General features: G+C 52.4%; 1 protein-coding gene, 1 long non-coding RNA gene and 1 other non-coding gene across 6 annotated transcripts in view; 2 read left to right on the forward strand and 1 right to left on the reverse strand.

The window, feature by feature from the left end:
- Positions 1–43: 43 nt before the first annotated feature.
- LOC137770714 (uncharacterized) lies at positions 44–9,150 on the forward strand. Of its 2 annotated transcripts, none has more exons than XR_011075212.1 (3): positions 44–260; positions 1,616–1,710; positions 8,404–9,150. It is a non-coding gene; the product is annotated as an uncharacterized lncRNA (long non-coding RNA). The 2 variants fall into 2 exon arrangements; XR_011075213.1 differs by lacking the exon at positions 8,404–9,150 and adding an exon at positions 2,061–2,797.
- On the forward strand, positions 292–381 carry TRNAR-UCU (transfer RNA arginine (anticodon UCU)). The gene is given in 2 exon segments: positions 292–328; positions 346–381. It is a non-coding gene; the product is annotated as a tRNA-Arg (tRNA).
- Positions 5,769–15,832, reverse strand: part of COQ4 (coenzyme Q4) — a 10,190-nt gene continuing 126 nt past the window's right edge. The window contains exons 1-8 of one of the 3 annotated variants that reach the window (XM_068553573.1): positions 15,742–15,804; positions 15,434–15,627; positions 15,200–15,331; positions 14,035–14,131; positions 13,406–13,508; positions 7,833–7,962; positions 7,134–7,227; positions 6,342–6,604 (exon numbers count right to left, since the gene is read on the reverse strand). In XM_068553573.1, coding sequence (XP_068409674.1) covers positions 6,433–6,604; positions 7,134–7,227; positions 7,833–7,962; positions 13,406–13,508; positions 14,035–14,131; positions 15,200–15,331; positions 15,434–15,503 — 798 coding nt within the window. In that variant the 5' untranslated portion in view covers positions 15,504–15,627; positions 15,742–15,804 and the 3' untranslated portion in view covers positions 6,342–6,432. Of the gene's footprint in view, positions 6,605–7,133; positions 7,228–7,832; positions 7,963–13,405; positions 13,509–14,034; positions 14,132–15,199; positions 15,332–15,433; positions 15,805–15,832 lie in introns of those variants that run through there. The other 2 variants (XM_068553575.1, XM_068553576.1) reach the window with 2 other exon arrangements.

The following is a 15,832-nucleotide window of genomic DNA, read 5'->3' on the forward strand; positions in this document are numbered from 1 at the left end:
GGCGCCCCGCGCGGCACGCTGGGAGTTGTAGTCCGCGCCGCGCAGCCCCGCCGGGCCACAGAGGACCCCGGGGCCGTGAGGAGGAAGGCGGGCTCTGCCTGGACCCCGACCCCCAATCCCTGGGCGTCCGGACGTGGGGGAGAGCACCCCCATCGCACCGTTGGCGGAGAATCTGGAGTCTGCGCCCGGACCCGAGCAGAGTTCAGCAAAGGCCCGGCGCCACACCTAGAAGAACGCTAAAAAGGCTGTTTCAGGCAGAGGTGAGTCGGGGGTGGGAAGAGGCCTGCAACTGGCTCTGTGGCGCGGTGGATAGCGCATTGGACTTCTAGCCGGCCTCGTGTGGTTATTAAAAGGTTGTGGGTTCGAGTCCCATCAGAGTCAAACTTTGACAGCTCCTCCTTCACTTCCATTTGGAAATTTTACGGCCTCCAGGGCCACAAGGTTCAGAAGACCCAAAGGCTCCTGCAGACCTCAGACTGGCACCTGTGCTTCTGGGACAGCAATAAACTTGGTGTAGGGATTGCTGCGTAGGAGCCCTTTCCCATCCTTGGTATCTTGAAAGCAACCTGGCACACTTGGTGGTACAAAGGGCATGGATCTGGAGACCCGTACGTATCTTTGGCCTCTGAATGGTCTGGACCCTGAAGGCTGTGACCACGTTTGTCATGCCACCTGCCCAGCTCTGGGCCATCTGCCAGCTTCCCACCCCCTGTGTCACTCTGGGCCTCTGAAAACTGGGTTCCTTGATAATCAAACATGTTGGGCATCCACAGTTGCCACTTGTCCTTAAATAGATTCCTTAATCCCTTAGTCCAGTCAAAGTCCTTAAAAGTGAGGAAGGACAGTTTTCAGGGTATGTTTATAGGAATTAAAAATGCAATTTTGGGGCTTCCCTGGTGGCGCAGTGGTTGAGAATCCACCTGCGCATGCGGGGGACATGGGTTCGATCCCTGGTCTGGGAAGATCCCACATGCTGCGGAGCAACTAAGCCCGTGCACCACAACTACTGAGCCTGCATGCCACAACTACTGAGCCCGCATGCCACAACTACAGAAGCCCGTGCGCCTAGAGCCCCTGCTCCACAAGAGAAGCCACCACAATGAGAAGCCCGCGCACTGCCACGAAGAGTAGCCCCTGCTCACCGCAACTAGAGAAAACCCGCGCGCAGCAACGAAGACCCAACGCAGCCAAAAATAAATAATAAATAAAATAAATAAATTTATTAAAAAAAAAAAGAAATTTTGGTCTGATAAGTACTTGGACCTATTTCTTTCAGAGCACAGGGTATGTCTTTTTGGGGGACCAAGGTAAATTAAAGCACCACCTCCCCCATGGGTATTACATTCGGGAGGCAATGTGGTGCAGTGGTAACGGGCATGGGCATTGGCATCCAACAGACCTGGGTCAACTTCTCAGTTGAAATTTCAATGTCTCCATTTCTTATATATAAAAATGAGGACATACTAATGGTGTCTACCTGACAGAGTTGGTATGGAGAGTCACAGGGAGCATTTGAATTAGCGCTTGACATTTTTATTATTGAACCTTACAGGCCCATTGACCACAAGCACATACAACAGCTAGACATGAAGATTATCTCTGATTGTATCCACAGGCTTAGCAAATAACAGAAGCTCGATAAATACTTGTTGAATGAATGACGGGGAGAATGAAGAGGAGGCTTGACCTTGTCCACACATGGATCCATAGGTATAAGCACGATCATTGCCACATCAACTGCTGAGGTGCTGTGCAAGTGGGCAAGTGAGAATTTGGAGAAAGAGGCAGTGGTGAGCAGCACCCCCTGTTCTCCTCCACCTGGGACACACTGGAGAAGCCAAAGCGGTACCCCACCAGACACTAGGCCCAGCCTGAGGGGGAGACGCAAGGGGATCTAGAGGGAACAAGACAGTCTGCCTTCCAGTTGCTTACAGCCTAGCTGGACACACCGAGAGGGTGGGTGGAGATTAGGTCACTGGAATAGGTTGTCACCAAGCGCTCACTGTACTTCTGTTAACACCTACCACACGTTATTGTGGTTTGTCTGCTTTGCTTTCCAGTCAGACATATCTGGTTTGCCCTCCCAGCCCCAGCTGTGAGACGTTGGGTAAATCCCTTCTCCCCCTGGAGCCTCAGTGTCCTCATCAGTAGAATGGGACTGGAGTCATCACAGTCTCTGCCTCCCTCCTACCTTGGGCTGAGCATGGATTCAGTGAGATGGTGCATATCAGGCTCTCAGCACAGGGCTGGTGCATCCAAGGCCCTCAGCTGCCATGACTGCTCAACTCCAAGAGGCCGTCTCAATCACTGCAGAACCCCGGCCTTCAGCAAATGCTTAGAAGATCTTGATGACACGATTGAAGACTAGTGGGCTTGCGCACCAGGCTGCATGGGGAGGGGAGGGCCATGTGGTGGGAAAAGTGACTGGAAAAGGCTTGGTGTGATAGGCTGAGGAGTTTATGCTGGGGCAGTGAAGAAACACTGAGGGTTCTTAAGAAGGGCAAGCTGGGTGCTGTCATTTGTGGGACTGTGGGACTGGCTGAACTGAGACTGACCTCACAGTGGGCTCCTTTCCACTGACTCGACCCCCACCTGCTCTGCATTAGGGAACTAACATCAGCACTTAAATCTCCAGACTTAACAGAGACTGACATTTTGGAACTCACTTGAAGGAAATAAACCTCCTCAGGGGACTGAAGTGATTTGGCCCTGGCACAGAGTAGGTGCTTACCCCGTAGATATTCAGTTGTATTTGGCATCAGGACCTCTGAGCTGTATGAGTCCTCCCACTCTGGGTGTGTGCAAAATAAATACCTCTGGCTGGATTGTGTACATGGTGACTTCAGAGGCCTCAAAGGGCCTTCATGGTAAATGACAGCTTCCATTTCCTAAGTTCTTACTAGGTGCTAAAGCACTATACTTGCACAATGGCTTTGTTGTGAGATAGGTATATACTCTCCCCATTTTACAGATGAGAAAACGGAGGCTCAAAGGGGTGATGTGATTACTGCAAGGGTGCAGGGCTGGTCAGTGGCAAGGCCAGGTCTGTCTGCCTTGAGAGCCTATGCCCCCAGAACGCAGGCAGAGGGAAAGGGAGCCTCCCCTTGGCCACTGGGAGAGGACTTGGGGCCTGCACGTCCCAGGACAGGCTCCACCACACCCCAGCTGTGTGACTCTAGGGCACTCCCCAAACCTGAGCCCCTCACTGTGAAATGAGGTTGTGGGGACCGAATGAGATCTTGCAGGCGGGGTGCTCAGCACGGAGCTTGGCACCCATTCCTTCAACCACGAAGCAGGAAGCCCCTACTGTGCGCCAGGCACGATTCCCAGCAGTGAAGGGAAAGAACAAGGTCCCTGCCCTCTGGGAGCACATGGAACTCATAAATAAACAAACAAGTAAGATAATTTCACGGAGTGGTAAGCACTGGAAAGAAAATCGGGTGATGCCATGGCATGAGGGCGAGGGGGCTGCTTTAGACAGGTGGTCTGGGAAGGCCTCTCTGAGGTGATGTTTGAGCACAGGTGTGAATGACAAGGAGCTGACCATGTAACGACCTAGGACATGGTGTTCCCAAAGGTGGGCAGAACACCAACACAGTTTATTCAGATGAAGAATGGAAGTTTCTGGGCAGAAGTTGGCGGGCCTCATGGGCTGTGGTAAGAACTCAGTAAGTGGTAGCTATCGCCACTGTACTTTTTCTCCTGTCGTGAGCTGGAGACCAGGCTCCCTCCCCAGCTAGTCCTGAGGCCCAGGGCCCATCTCTTGAGGGCTGTAAAGGCCCAGGGTCATCAGGGCACCGAGCAGCTGGAGCAGGTGAGCTCACCAGCTGGGCAGAGAAGGCCATCTGAAAGTCTGACCTTCCCCCACGACCTTGGCACTGTCAACTTTTACTGACCTCACAGTAGAGGTGCCTAGAACCCTGGGAAGCTGTGGAAACAGCTGGCAGTTCTGGAAAGGTGGCCTATACTGCAAAGATTGATGAGGTACAGGGAGCTCACCTCAACCCTCTCCTCTTTCTGCATAAATTCAAAGAGCTCAGGACGAGGCTTCTCTCTTGAAAAGGCCATGGTTCCAACGTAGGCCTCCAGCCTCCCACACCCTCCCTCTGCCGCTGGGAGCCCTGGACTGGGACGTGGTGGGCACAAGGAAGGCTGAGGCACCGGTGTGGCAGTGCTGGACAGGTCTTCCCTGACTCCAGCCCCAGCTCTGCGCCTATTGCCTCAGTAAAATACAAGTAATAGTACCACCTCCCTCCTTGGGTTGTTGGAAGTGTCCACGTGATAACACATCTCAGTTGCCTAGGCACATGGTACAGCTATAAACTGAAGCCCTTATTATCCACAGGGAAACTGAGGCATAGAAAACCAACCAGGCCATGTGGCTTGTGTTCTAGTTACTCCAGACAACTCCTTGCCTATCTCTGGGCCTTAGCTGCCCTACCCACACAATGAGGAGCTGGCCTCCAAAACTTCTAAAGGCTCTGCCACCTTGGGAGTCTTTCTGGCTCTAAATCCCAAGACAGGGCAGCCTACTCTTCCAACGATACTCTTCACCCTGCCCATCCCCACTTCTTGGCTGTGACTCAAGGAAAATGCCTGGTTGCCAGTCCAAAGTGAACCTACAGCCTCACAGCTGCCTCCTCCCCCCTGCAAACATGGCAAGAATAAAACTGCTCCCGGGGCTTCCCTGGTGGCGCAGTGGTTAAGAATTCACCTGCCAATGCAGGGGACACGGGTTCGAGCTCTGGCCCGGGAAGATCCCACATGCCGCGGAGCAACTAAGCCCGTGCGCCACAACTACAGAGCCTGCGCTCTAGAGCCCTCAAGCCACAACTACTGAGCCCAAGTGCCACAACTACTGAAGCCTGCGCACCTAGAGCCCGTGCTCCACAACAAGAGAAGCCACGACAATAAGAAGCCCGTGCACCGCAACAAAGAGTATCCCCCGCTCACTGCAACTAGAGAAAGCCCGCGCACAGCAATGAAGACCCAACACAGCCAAAAACAAAAAAACAAAAAAAAACAGCTCCTGCTTGGGCCCTTTCTTTGGGCATCACCTCACACCCCCCCACAGCAACCCTAGGATGTGGGTGCTGTTTCATCCCCCTTTTACTTATGATTAAACAGGTCCAGAGAGGTGAAGGGACTTGCCCTAAGTCCCTCTACTAGAAAGCGGAGGAGGACTGGGGAATTTGAGTCCCAGTCTGCCCGACCTCAGACCAGACAAGGGACAAGCAGTGGAAGCTCAGGCTGGAGGGAACGTCTGCCCTCAGTGACCGAAGGCCCAAGGCTGCCAGAGTCATGGGCAGCACAGAGCAAAGGCAGGAGAAGCAGACTCTTACCCGATGGGAGCCTTTACTCAGACAGCAGAGACTTGCCTCCCGCCCTGCCTCCCTCTTCTCAGGCCTTGGGAATTGGGTACAGCCCTCCCTCCTGCGAAGACCCCCAGCCTGGCACCCAGAGAACCCTGGCTGGCAGGGAGGGGTCTGGAACAGGGGTTGTGGACCTGAGCCACCTCGGCACGAGCCTAGACAACTGATTCCTACGCACACGTGGTTCTGAAACCGTGCACCTCAGTTGGAACTTGAACCCACATGCCGGGACTCGAACCCGGCCAAAACCCAGATTGGGACTTGAACCCACGTGGCTGGGACTCGAATCTGGCCAAAACCCCCAGTCTTCCAACTGAGATCACACACCTGGTTTCAGGACTTAATGAAGCTCAGGTTCTTGATGTTCCATTGCAGAAAATATTCAGTGAGACAAAGTGATAGGTAAGAAGTGGATTTATTTAGAGAGAAACGCTCTCTACAGACAGAGTGTGGGCATCTCAGAAGGTGAGAGAGGCACTAGGGTATGGGGGTTGTCAGTTTTTACAGGGGTGGGTAATTTCATAGGTAATGAGTGGGAGGAGTGTTTCAGCTATTTTTTTGGGGGGAAAGGGGCGGGGATTTCCAGGAATTGGGCCACAGCCCACTTTTTGATCGTTGTGGATCCTTGGAACTGTCATGGCGCCTGTGGGTGTGTCATTTAGCTTGCTGACGTGTTGCAGTGAGCATATACTGAGGCTCAAGGACTAGTGGAAGTTGACGTGTCCGCCACCTTGGACCCATTTGGTTTTAATCAGTTTATGTCATGTCCTCGGGCTTTGTTGTTCTTTCAAATGTTGTGCCCTGCCCCCTTCCCTCCTGTTTCAGTTCTCTTTGGGCAGCTCCTGGCTCCCTTAGGAGCTCCACCGCTGCCTGCTCCCTCCCGATTTGGCCCTCAAAGCCACTGAGCAGTGGTTATGATAAATTATGATTAGTGATGTCCAAGGGTCAGTGTTCAAAGAAAAGGAACAAAGGTGATGGCAAAGGAGCGCTTCACCCCCAGGGGAAGCAGGGGTGGGGGGTGGGGAGCCAGGCCAGGCCCTCCGGCTCAGGGGCGCAGGGCCTAGGCTGGGCCCTGGACGTGCATGGGGGGCTCTGTGATGCTCAGCTCCTGCCGTAGAGCCTTCAGGGGCTGCTCCCAGCGCCGCTCGTAGTACAGGTTGAGGACACACGGGGCTCTGTGCGCATTCTGAACTGCCCATGGGATCAGCTTTGAGACCAGCGCTTGCAGGCTCCTGTGGGGCAGCAGAGGAAAAAGAAGACAAAAGACATAAGGTCCTGAGTGCTGGGCACACCACGTTCCCTGCAGTGGATGTGCATTTTCTCAGTTAATCCTCACACAGACCCAGGAAGGAGGTAGTTACTATCCCCACTTTTCAGATGAGGAAACAGAAGCTCAGTGAGGTAAAGCCCTGTGCCCAAAGCCACACATTTTGAACATGCCAAAGCCCAGCTTTAAATTGAGGGCTACCTCACTCCAGAAACTAATGCCAGATTGCATCCCCCTGGCCCCACCCAGTTCCCTGACTCTACTGTTCTCACCCGATACTGAGGCCTGGCCCAAAAGACCCTAGAGTCCTATGAAATGTCCAGGCTTCATTCATCGTCCTGGAGCCCCTGTGCCAGGCCAGTCTCACCTCTCTGCCCCATTCTTCCCATCCTGGATTCCTGAGAACCACTGGGGCTGCTCAGAAAGGCTGTAGGCTCTTCCTATTTCCTGGAGCCCTGAGCCTTCCCCTGACCCCTCACCACTTGAGAACTTACTGGGCACTGAGTTGGATCGGTCCGAAGAGTGCACTCAGGATGCACATGGGCAGGCCGGTCTGGACAGCCTCAAACCACTTCACCACGATCTCCCCTGGCAGGCAGGGTGGGGAATGGGGTGGGAGGTGAGCAGGGGCCAGGAGGAGAGGCCAGTGATGCTCAGGGCAGGACACAGTGAGGCGTCTGCTCCGCTCCGAATCTCTACTAGGGGTCAGCAGTGCCCAGTCCCAGCCTGTGCTGGGCCCTGGGGCACTTGGCTTGGGGCTGGGGAGAGGGTCCAAGAAAGAGCAGAAGGAAATAAGGGCTGGAAAGGAAGCTTGGGGTCAGAATGCAGAGGACTCCAAAAGCCAGGCTGCGGACTCCAAGCCTTAGGGAATTGCTGAGGGTTTCAGAGCGCAGGGAGCTAGCAACCGGAACAGGGCAGGGAGCCCTGGTGTTTGGATGCCGCTACATCAGTGTAGGAGCCGTAAGAGGCAGTGGGGATGGAGGACAGGGGATGCACGGCACAGGTGCACCAAGATGTTCGGGTAAAGCAAAAAATGCGGCACTGGGCCAGCTGATTGGTGGGTGGCTGAGACAGGTGTGCCCTGCCCTGGCCCTGTAGACAGACTTGGGAGACAGGCTGGCCAGAGCGCCCTGCCCCACCCATGCCCCACTCCCACTCTGGATGCACGCAGCAGCCGGCTGGCTGGCACTCACCCAGGATGTTGGTGGGCATCCCCAGCAGGGTGTGGAGCATGTCGTGCACCTCCCGGTACCGCTGGATCACGTATGCTAGCTCCTCATCGTCCACGAATCGGGTGGGCGCTCTGGTGTCTGGGGAGACCCTCTGACAACCATGAACCTCCCCTAGGCCCCTTCCTGATGGCTCCCAGGGTCCAATTTGCCAGCCTCTCCTTGACTCTCAACCACGTCCACCAAATTCAAACCCCACCAAAAATCCCTGGGGGCTTTGTTTCTGTGCATACCTGCTGACAGGGGAGTCCTCAGGCAGGGAATATGGTGGAGTGGTGCCCCCTTTGCCTACCCCAACTCACACATAATGTACACACCCTGTTGGAATCTATGGCAAAGAAACCCCTGGGGGTGGGGTGGGGGGAAGCAGGAGTTTTTTGTTTAATGAAATAGAGTTTCAGTTTTACAAGATGAAAAAGCTCTGGAGATTGGTTTCACAACAATGCGACTATACTTAACACTGTTGAACTGCCCATTTAGAGATGGTTAACACAGTAAATCTTATGTTATTATTTTTTTTAAAAACCACAATTAGGGGGCTTTCCTGGTGGCGCAGTGGTTGAGAATCTGCCTGCCAATGCAGGGGACACGGGTTCGAGCCCTGGTCTGGGAAGATCCCACATGCCGCGGAGCAACTAGTCCCGTGAGCCACAACTACTGAGCCTGTGCGTCTGGAGCCTGTGCTCCGCAACAAGAGAGGCCGCGACAGTGAGAGGCCCGCACACCGCGATGAAGAGTGGCCCTCGCTCGCCGCAACTGAAGAAAGCCCTCGCACAGAAACGAAGACCCAACACAGCCAAAAATAAAATAAATAAATAAATAAATAAATAAAAGATTACTAAAAAAAAAAAACAAAAAAAAAACAAAACCACAATTAGAAATAAAATGGGGGGAAAAAAAACAAGAAGCACCCAAGGCCCTGAATTCCTCAGATGAACTGCTCCCAGCCTATCGTGCTCTTTCCCTCCACCCTCATCTTCACCTTGACAATTCCTACCTATCTTATGGTCTCTTGTAGCAACCCGTACCTTTTTGTGGCATTCGACATGATTGTATCGTGATGTTTAGTGCATGTGATTGTTAATGTCTCTTGTCTAGACCTGCACTGTCCAGTACAGCAGCCAATCATGGCAGCCACCGAGCCTTGAAATGTGACAAGTTCCAATTGAGATGTGCTGTACATGTAAAACGCACACTGGATTTCGAAGACGGTATGAAGAGAATAATGTGAAATCTCAATAATTTAAAAATATTGATTACATGTTGAAATGACATTTTAGTATACTGGATTAAACAAAATATCTTATTGAAATTAATTCCACCTGTTTCTATTTGCTTTTATTTATCTGCTAGCAGCAGATTCTAAATTACCTCTGGGGCTTACGCACTATTGCTATGAAGAGTGTTGCAGCAGGCTGTCAGCAGCACAGGACTGGGGCTCACTGTTCTATCTCCAGGGCCTGGATGAATAAACATCCCTTAAATGCAGGAGTAAAAGGCCAGCCCCAGGCACTTTTCTGACCTCAGGTAGGGATGGCAACTGTCCTCCTTTACCCACCCTCTCTGAGTCCTCGGCAGCACCCATGCACAGTAGGGACACCCTGGTCTTCCTAGCGCCAAAGCATGGCCTCAGCCTGTCCAGAGGCCAAGGGATTTGATGCCTTTATTGCTTGGGGCTGCTGGCCCTGTGCCATGGTCTGTGTCTGTGACTTCATTGGGTCCCAGGTCCTAATTTCTTCTACAGAGTTCTACCTGCTGTGTGAAGCTGAAGGTGGTCAGTGACGGCCTACATTTATTGAGTACCTACTATGTGCCAGCACTGTATGAAGTCCTTTACACATATTGTCATTCTGCATCCTCGAGACCACCTGGGCGCAGATACTGTTATGAGCCTCAGATACAGATAAGAAAAATGAGGCTCAGCGATAGAAAGTAGCTTGCCCAAGATCACACAGCTGACTAATCAAGCGGCTGAGTCAGGATTCGAAACAAAGCCTGCTGGATTCCAAAGCCAGTTGCCTTAACATCCATTATTAATCAGCCATATAAGTGCCTTGGAAGATAAACATAAGGTTTCCTTACCTCAGATAAGGAGTCTGAGGCTCAGAGGTCAAATGATTTGCCCAGGGCTTTAAAGCTGGGAAGAACGGCAGACTTCTAACTCAGGCTACTCCAGAGCCCATGCCCGTAATCTTGATGCCACAAGGACAACCACCCACGCCCCACCCCCCCCTCCAGAGTCAGCCTCAGGGAGGGCGGCCTCACCTTGAACTTTGATCTAAACCTCTGCTGGGACAAAGGTGTTCTTTTACGGTGTGTGGGCTGCTGGTTTCCAGGTTCCAGAAGTGTCACAGTCTCTAGGGCTGTTACCACAACTAAGGCTGTGGCTGAGCAAGGCGCCCAGGGAGGCCTTGGCAGTCCCATCCCCTCCACAATAGGACAAAAGGCTCTAGGGGAACTTCAGAAGATTCTCCATTCCTGGGTGGCACCTGGAGCAGGTAACCCTGGTGGGTTTCCCACTGATGAAATAAACTTGCATCTCGGTGAAATCTCCGGGTGATGGTATAAAATGGGGCAGAGGCAAGTGTTAGGAGAGTATGGGAAACAGATTATTTTCTCAGGGACAATAATCTCCTAAAGCAGGGGTTCTCAACTGTCCACCAGGGGACATCTGCAATGTCTGAAGCCATTTGTGGTTGTCACAACTTAGTAGGGCGAATGCTACCGGCATCTAGTGGGCAGAGGCCAGGGATGCTGCTAAACATCCTACAGTGCACAGGGCAGCCCCACAGCAAAGAATCATCCAGCCCCAAAGTCAACAGCGCCAAGGCTGAGAGACCCAGTTCTAGAGCAACCTTTGCTCACTCCTTCACCTCCTCCAGCCTGGCTGGCTCCTGCAGCTGGACTGGATAGCCACTTGACAGAGGTGCTTGGACGGGAAGTATATGTGTTGGGGCAGGGAGGGGAAGGGACAGGGAAGGTGCCCTGCTGTATCCTTGGGTCCTTCTATAAATCAGATCATGTTACTACCCTGCTCGAAACCTCGATGGCTTCCTATTCCGTCTATTACAAAATACAGACTCTGTCTCTAAGCAGATAGGGTAGGGGATCCCCGGAGAAAAAGAACCAGGCATGGCATTCTTGACATTAGAGAAGCCATTCTGACCTAAGCCATTTTGTGACCTAAGCCTAGACACAATGCTTGCCCTTCAACAGGTCTCAGTAATTAATGATCTTCAAGGAATAAAGGAATGCAGGAACAGAGGAAAAGCCGTCAAGAAACAATAGCTCAGGGACTTCCCTGGTGGTACAGTGGTTAAGAATCCGCCTGCCAATGGAGGGGACACGGGTTCGAGCCCTGGTCCGGGAAGATCCCACATGCCGTGGAGCAACTAAGCCTGTGCTTCACAACTACTGAGCCTGTGCTCTAGAGCCCGTGAGCCACAACTACTGAAGCCCGTGCGCCTAGAGGCCGTGCTCCACAACAAGAGAAGCCACGGCGATGAGAAGCCCGTGCACCGCAATGAAGAGCAGCCCTCGCTCGCCCGCTGCAACTAGAGAAAGCCCGTGGGCAGCAAGGAAGACCCAATGCAGCCAAAAATAAATAAATAAATAATAAAATAAAAATAAAAGTGAAAAAAAAAAAACAATAGTCCTTCTCAAAGAATATACATAACAATCTGAGGTGTATCTTTAAGCTTTTCTATAGGAACTAAGGCCCACATCCAGGTGGAGGATGGTAGCTACATGCTAAGATCCCAGACTAGTCAGTACCTAAGAAATGATGACGTTGACCTTTTCTGACCCTCTTGACTTCAATCAATTAAGACTTGGACTCCGTTGACCTCTGCCCCAATTCTATGCTGAATTCTCCTCTGCTCAAGCCCCTTTATGAACACGCATATACCCTTAACTTAAAACTTTCCCAATTTTGCTGTTAACAGACACTGCTTTGGGAAAGATCCCTGGTGTTCGCCTTACTTGCTGCAAGGAATAAATCCTTCCTTCTCCCCATCTTTGGCTTGATTGTTTCTTTTGGCTCAATGCCCACCAAGAGGTGAACGCAGTTTTCGGGTAACACTTCCCATGGCAGGCAGGGTCTGGCTGGGCCAGGCTGACCTCCCAGCCCATTGCCTGCCTCCCCCCAACTCACTCCTCTAAGGCCATACTGGCCACATTGGTCAGTTTTCCTTTTCCTAACCACACAGAGCCTTGCACTTGTCAGTTCCTCTGCTCGGAATGTGCTTCCGCATCTCTCCTCAGAACTGGCTCCTCCCCATCTTCCACGTCTCCCCAGCAGGGCCTCCCAAGACCACCCTGTTAGAAGTGGCCACCTGCCACCCCCACTCCGCCCCGTCCTCTATCATGTTGACTGCTGTCCTCACAGCACCACCTGCTACAGCAGAAGCCCTGCAAGGGCAGGCTCTTTGCTGGTTTAATTCATTGTATCCCAATTGCTGAGGACAGTGTCTGGTATGTTCTAAGTACTAAATATTTTGCCTGAATTTTTATATGAAAATTTTCTTCTTTTACTGCTTTATAGTCTACCTCCCCAACTAGAATATTAGCTCCATGAGGGCAGGACCTTGTCTGTCTAGTTCGCCACTGTATCCCCAGCACCTGGAACAATGGATGGCACACGACCAATTCTGAACAAATGAATGAGTCCCTTGGTAGATGGGACTCTGCCCCCCAGTCCCTGTCCTCTCTGCCTGGGGTTGGAGAGTGCCACACTTGTCACACCCAGGGAAGACACTGTCTCTAGAACAGGGGGACACAATGCGACAGTTAAGAACATAATCTGGGTTTGAATACTGCCTCCATTAATACTGGCTTGTGAAATCAGCAAGTTGCTTAAGTGCTCTGGGCCTCAGTTTCCTCATCTATGAAAAGGAGATAGGGACTTCCCTGGTGGCGCAGTGGTTAAGAATCCGCCTGCCAATGCAGGGGACATGGGTTCGAGCACTGGTCCGGGAATATCCCACATGCCACAGAGCAACTAAGCCCATGTGCCACAACTACTGAAGCCCGCGCGCCACAACTACTGAAGCCCGTGCACCTGGAGCCCATGCTCCACAACAAGAGAAGCCACCGCAATGAGAAGCCCATGCACCTCAATGGAGAGCAGCCCCCACTCGCAGCAACTAGAGAAAGCCTGCGCGCAGCGACGAAGACCCAATGCAGCCAAAAAATATATATAAATAAGTAAATTTATAAAAAAATAAATAAAAATAAAAGGAGATAATAATAGAACATACTTGGCAGTGTTGTTGGGAGGATTTAGTGAGATCATGTATGAGCCTGGCACCTGGCACGCAGTAAGAGGTTAATAAGTGCTGGCCAGTGTAATTGCTCGCAGCGACATTCCCGGCCCATTTGCCTGCCCCACGGAGAATGACAAAGCCTTGGCGCAAGAGACTGCAAGGCACTCCTGCCCATGCTGGCAGCTCAGGCTCCTCCTTCCTCAGGACATTACTCCTGTGCCATTCCTCTGCCCTTCCTGGTGACTACCAAATGCACAGAAGCTGGAAACTCACATTCACATCCAGGAAACGGAGATACTCGCGTCCAAGAGAGCCCTCAGGCAGACTCCGGAGCTTGCCCAGGTCAAGGGTGGACAGCGAGATTCGGGGACGCTCCCTGTGAGGCAGAAGGCAGGACTCAGGTATTGGGAGGGCACCAGCAAAGGCAGGTGAAAGGTCCAACTAGATCAAGGGTGTGAGAGGTGAAGGGGAAGAGAGCAGCAATGGGGCCACAAGTCCTAATGGAGCACTTACTACTGGCCAGGCCAGTGGCAGGGACTGAGGAGACTACCACAAGCTAAGGCTATGGTTCCTGCCTTAGGTAAACAGGCCTCAGATGTGATCAGGGTATTCACAAAGGGCACTGAAGGGGTGGGGGTTATAGGCAGCATATGTTATGGGACCTTAGTGAAGGCACAAGAGCCCTGTTGCTGGAACTGGGCTGAGGCCACCATATTGCACTACCCAGGGGTCATCACAGTGTCTATGTGAATGGCACTCACGGAGTTGGGCAGTACCCAGCCTGTGCAACCACCCATGGCCAAGGTATCAAGAAGAGCTCTCTAGAGGAACACAACGTGATTCCAGAGAGATCAGAATCCCCAAAGAATGCCCTCAATCCCCCATGCAAAGCTGGGACCTACTGCAGGATCTGGGCACCCTCTGGATCCCTCCTCATCTGGTCCCTGAGGACCTTCAGGGTACGGCATCCTGTGGTCTCCCCCAGAACTGCAACCATGTCTGAAAGGAAAGAAATGGGGACAAATGGAGAATATGATCTTAGGTAAGTTACCTGACCTGATCTGAGCCTTAATTTCCTACGTGATAAAACAGAATATCTACCTCTTAGTTATGAAGATTCAAGTTAAACACTTAGTGAATCACCTGGCACACAGTAAAAGCTCAATATATCTATAGTTACTACTACGGTTGTTAGTTTAATGGGGTGAGATGCCTCTGGTTAGCACAGTGCTCTAAAGAGTTCATAAACCACTTCCACATCTATCATCACGACAGAATACCATGTCTCCATGGATGGGTATAGGCTTTGGTATCAGAGAGTGCTGGGTTTGAGGGCTGGTGTGATCACTATCTAGGTGACCGTGTGCAAACTGCTTCACATTTCCAACCCTCAATGTCCTAATTTGTGAAGCGCAGGTGATACCCTTCATATAGGATTAATGCAAAAAATCAATAACAACACTCATATAAAACAGCACAGTGAGTAAGCAAAACAAGGGCTCAGTGAGCAGTTAGCATTATCATTTTTACTAGAAGGAGTAACAGTACTTTCCAGACTTAAGAATCCTGGAGGAGATGAGAAAAACACTGTAGGATCCCAGAACGTTCTATTAAAACATCCAGCAAACATTTATTGAGCATTTATTATGTGCCATGCACTATCCAAAATGCTAATGGGATGTTATAATTTGATGGGCCCTCATAAATCATCTAATCCAGAGGTTCTCAGTGTGGCTGGATGACAGAATCTCCCGGGAAGCAGTTTAAAAAGGCAGAAGCTCAGATTCCAGGCCCCTTCCTCCCTCCCCTCCCCTCCCCACTCCTGGCAGATTCGAATTGAGTAAGTTTAGGGTGGGACCCAGGCATCTGCATTTTTATGAATGTTGCGGGTGATTATGAGGTGCAGCCAGGGGTGGGTACCCTGGCCCAGTCTGGTCTCCAGATACCCAAAGCAAACGGAGGCTTTGACAGTGTCCGGGACCTCCCCGGTCTTTCAAGGCAAGGCAAGGCAAGGGCGCGCCCAGACCCCAAGCCGCCCCAGGGAAGCGCCGGCGCGGGCTGCCTTACCGTGGCGATACGGGTCATAGAGCGCCATTCCAGCAGAGCCCGCGGCCAGCAGCGCCTTCTGCAGCGGGGAGGTGGGGATGTGTTCGGGGTAGAGCAGGCCGGCGCCATGGCTCGTGGCTCGAAGGGGCACATCTGCGGGGAAAGAAAACAGCCGCGGTGAAAGGAGCGGGGGTGGGGTGGGGGGGACGGCGGCGTGGCGGGTGCCCAGCACTCCTTAGCGGCCCCGCCACTTGCCTGCAGCGGGCCTGGGACGGCTTCGGAACGCGCGGAGGGGGCGCAGGACCCCGCGCAGCAGCGTCGCCATGGCAGCGGGCACTGGAGGACTTCCCAGGGAGGATGGGCGGAGCAAGGCCGACTCCTCAAGCTTCTCTGGCGACGACGTGCAAGAGAAGTCACAAGGACTCGATCCCTACTGCGCTGAGTAGGACCTTTTATGGGGGAAAGATAGCACGGACAGGGAAGGTCTCTAAGTATGAGGAAACCCAGGCAACCTGTTTACCACCTACTTCCACAGATATAAAATTCTCCCCGTTTCACCTAACCCCAAAAAGTGTCTCCAAGTAAGCTCCGCTAGCTTTGGGGGTTCAGCTCCGGACCCTACTCCCTTCTCGGAAGCACGTTTTCCCCGAGGAC

Source organism: Eschrichtius robustus, chromosome 10, assembly GCF_028021215.1.
Source record: "Eschrichtius robustus isolate mEscRob2 chromosome 10, mEscRob2.pri, whole genome shotgun sequence".
Taxonomy (NCBI): domain Eukaryota; kingdom Metazoa; phylum Chordata; class Mammalia; order Artiodactyla; family Eschrichtiidae; genus Eschrichtius; species Eschrichtius robustus.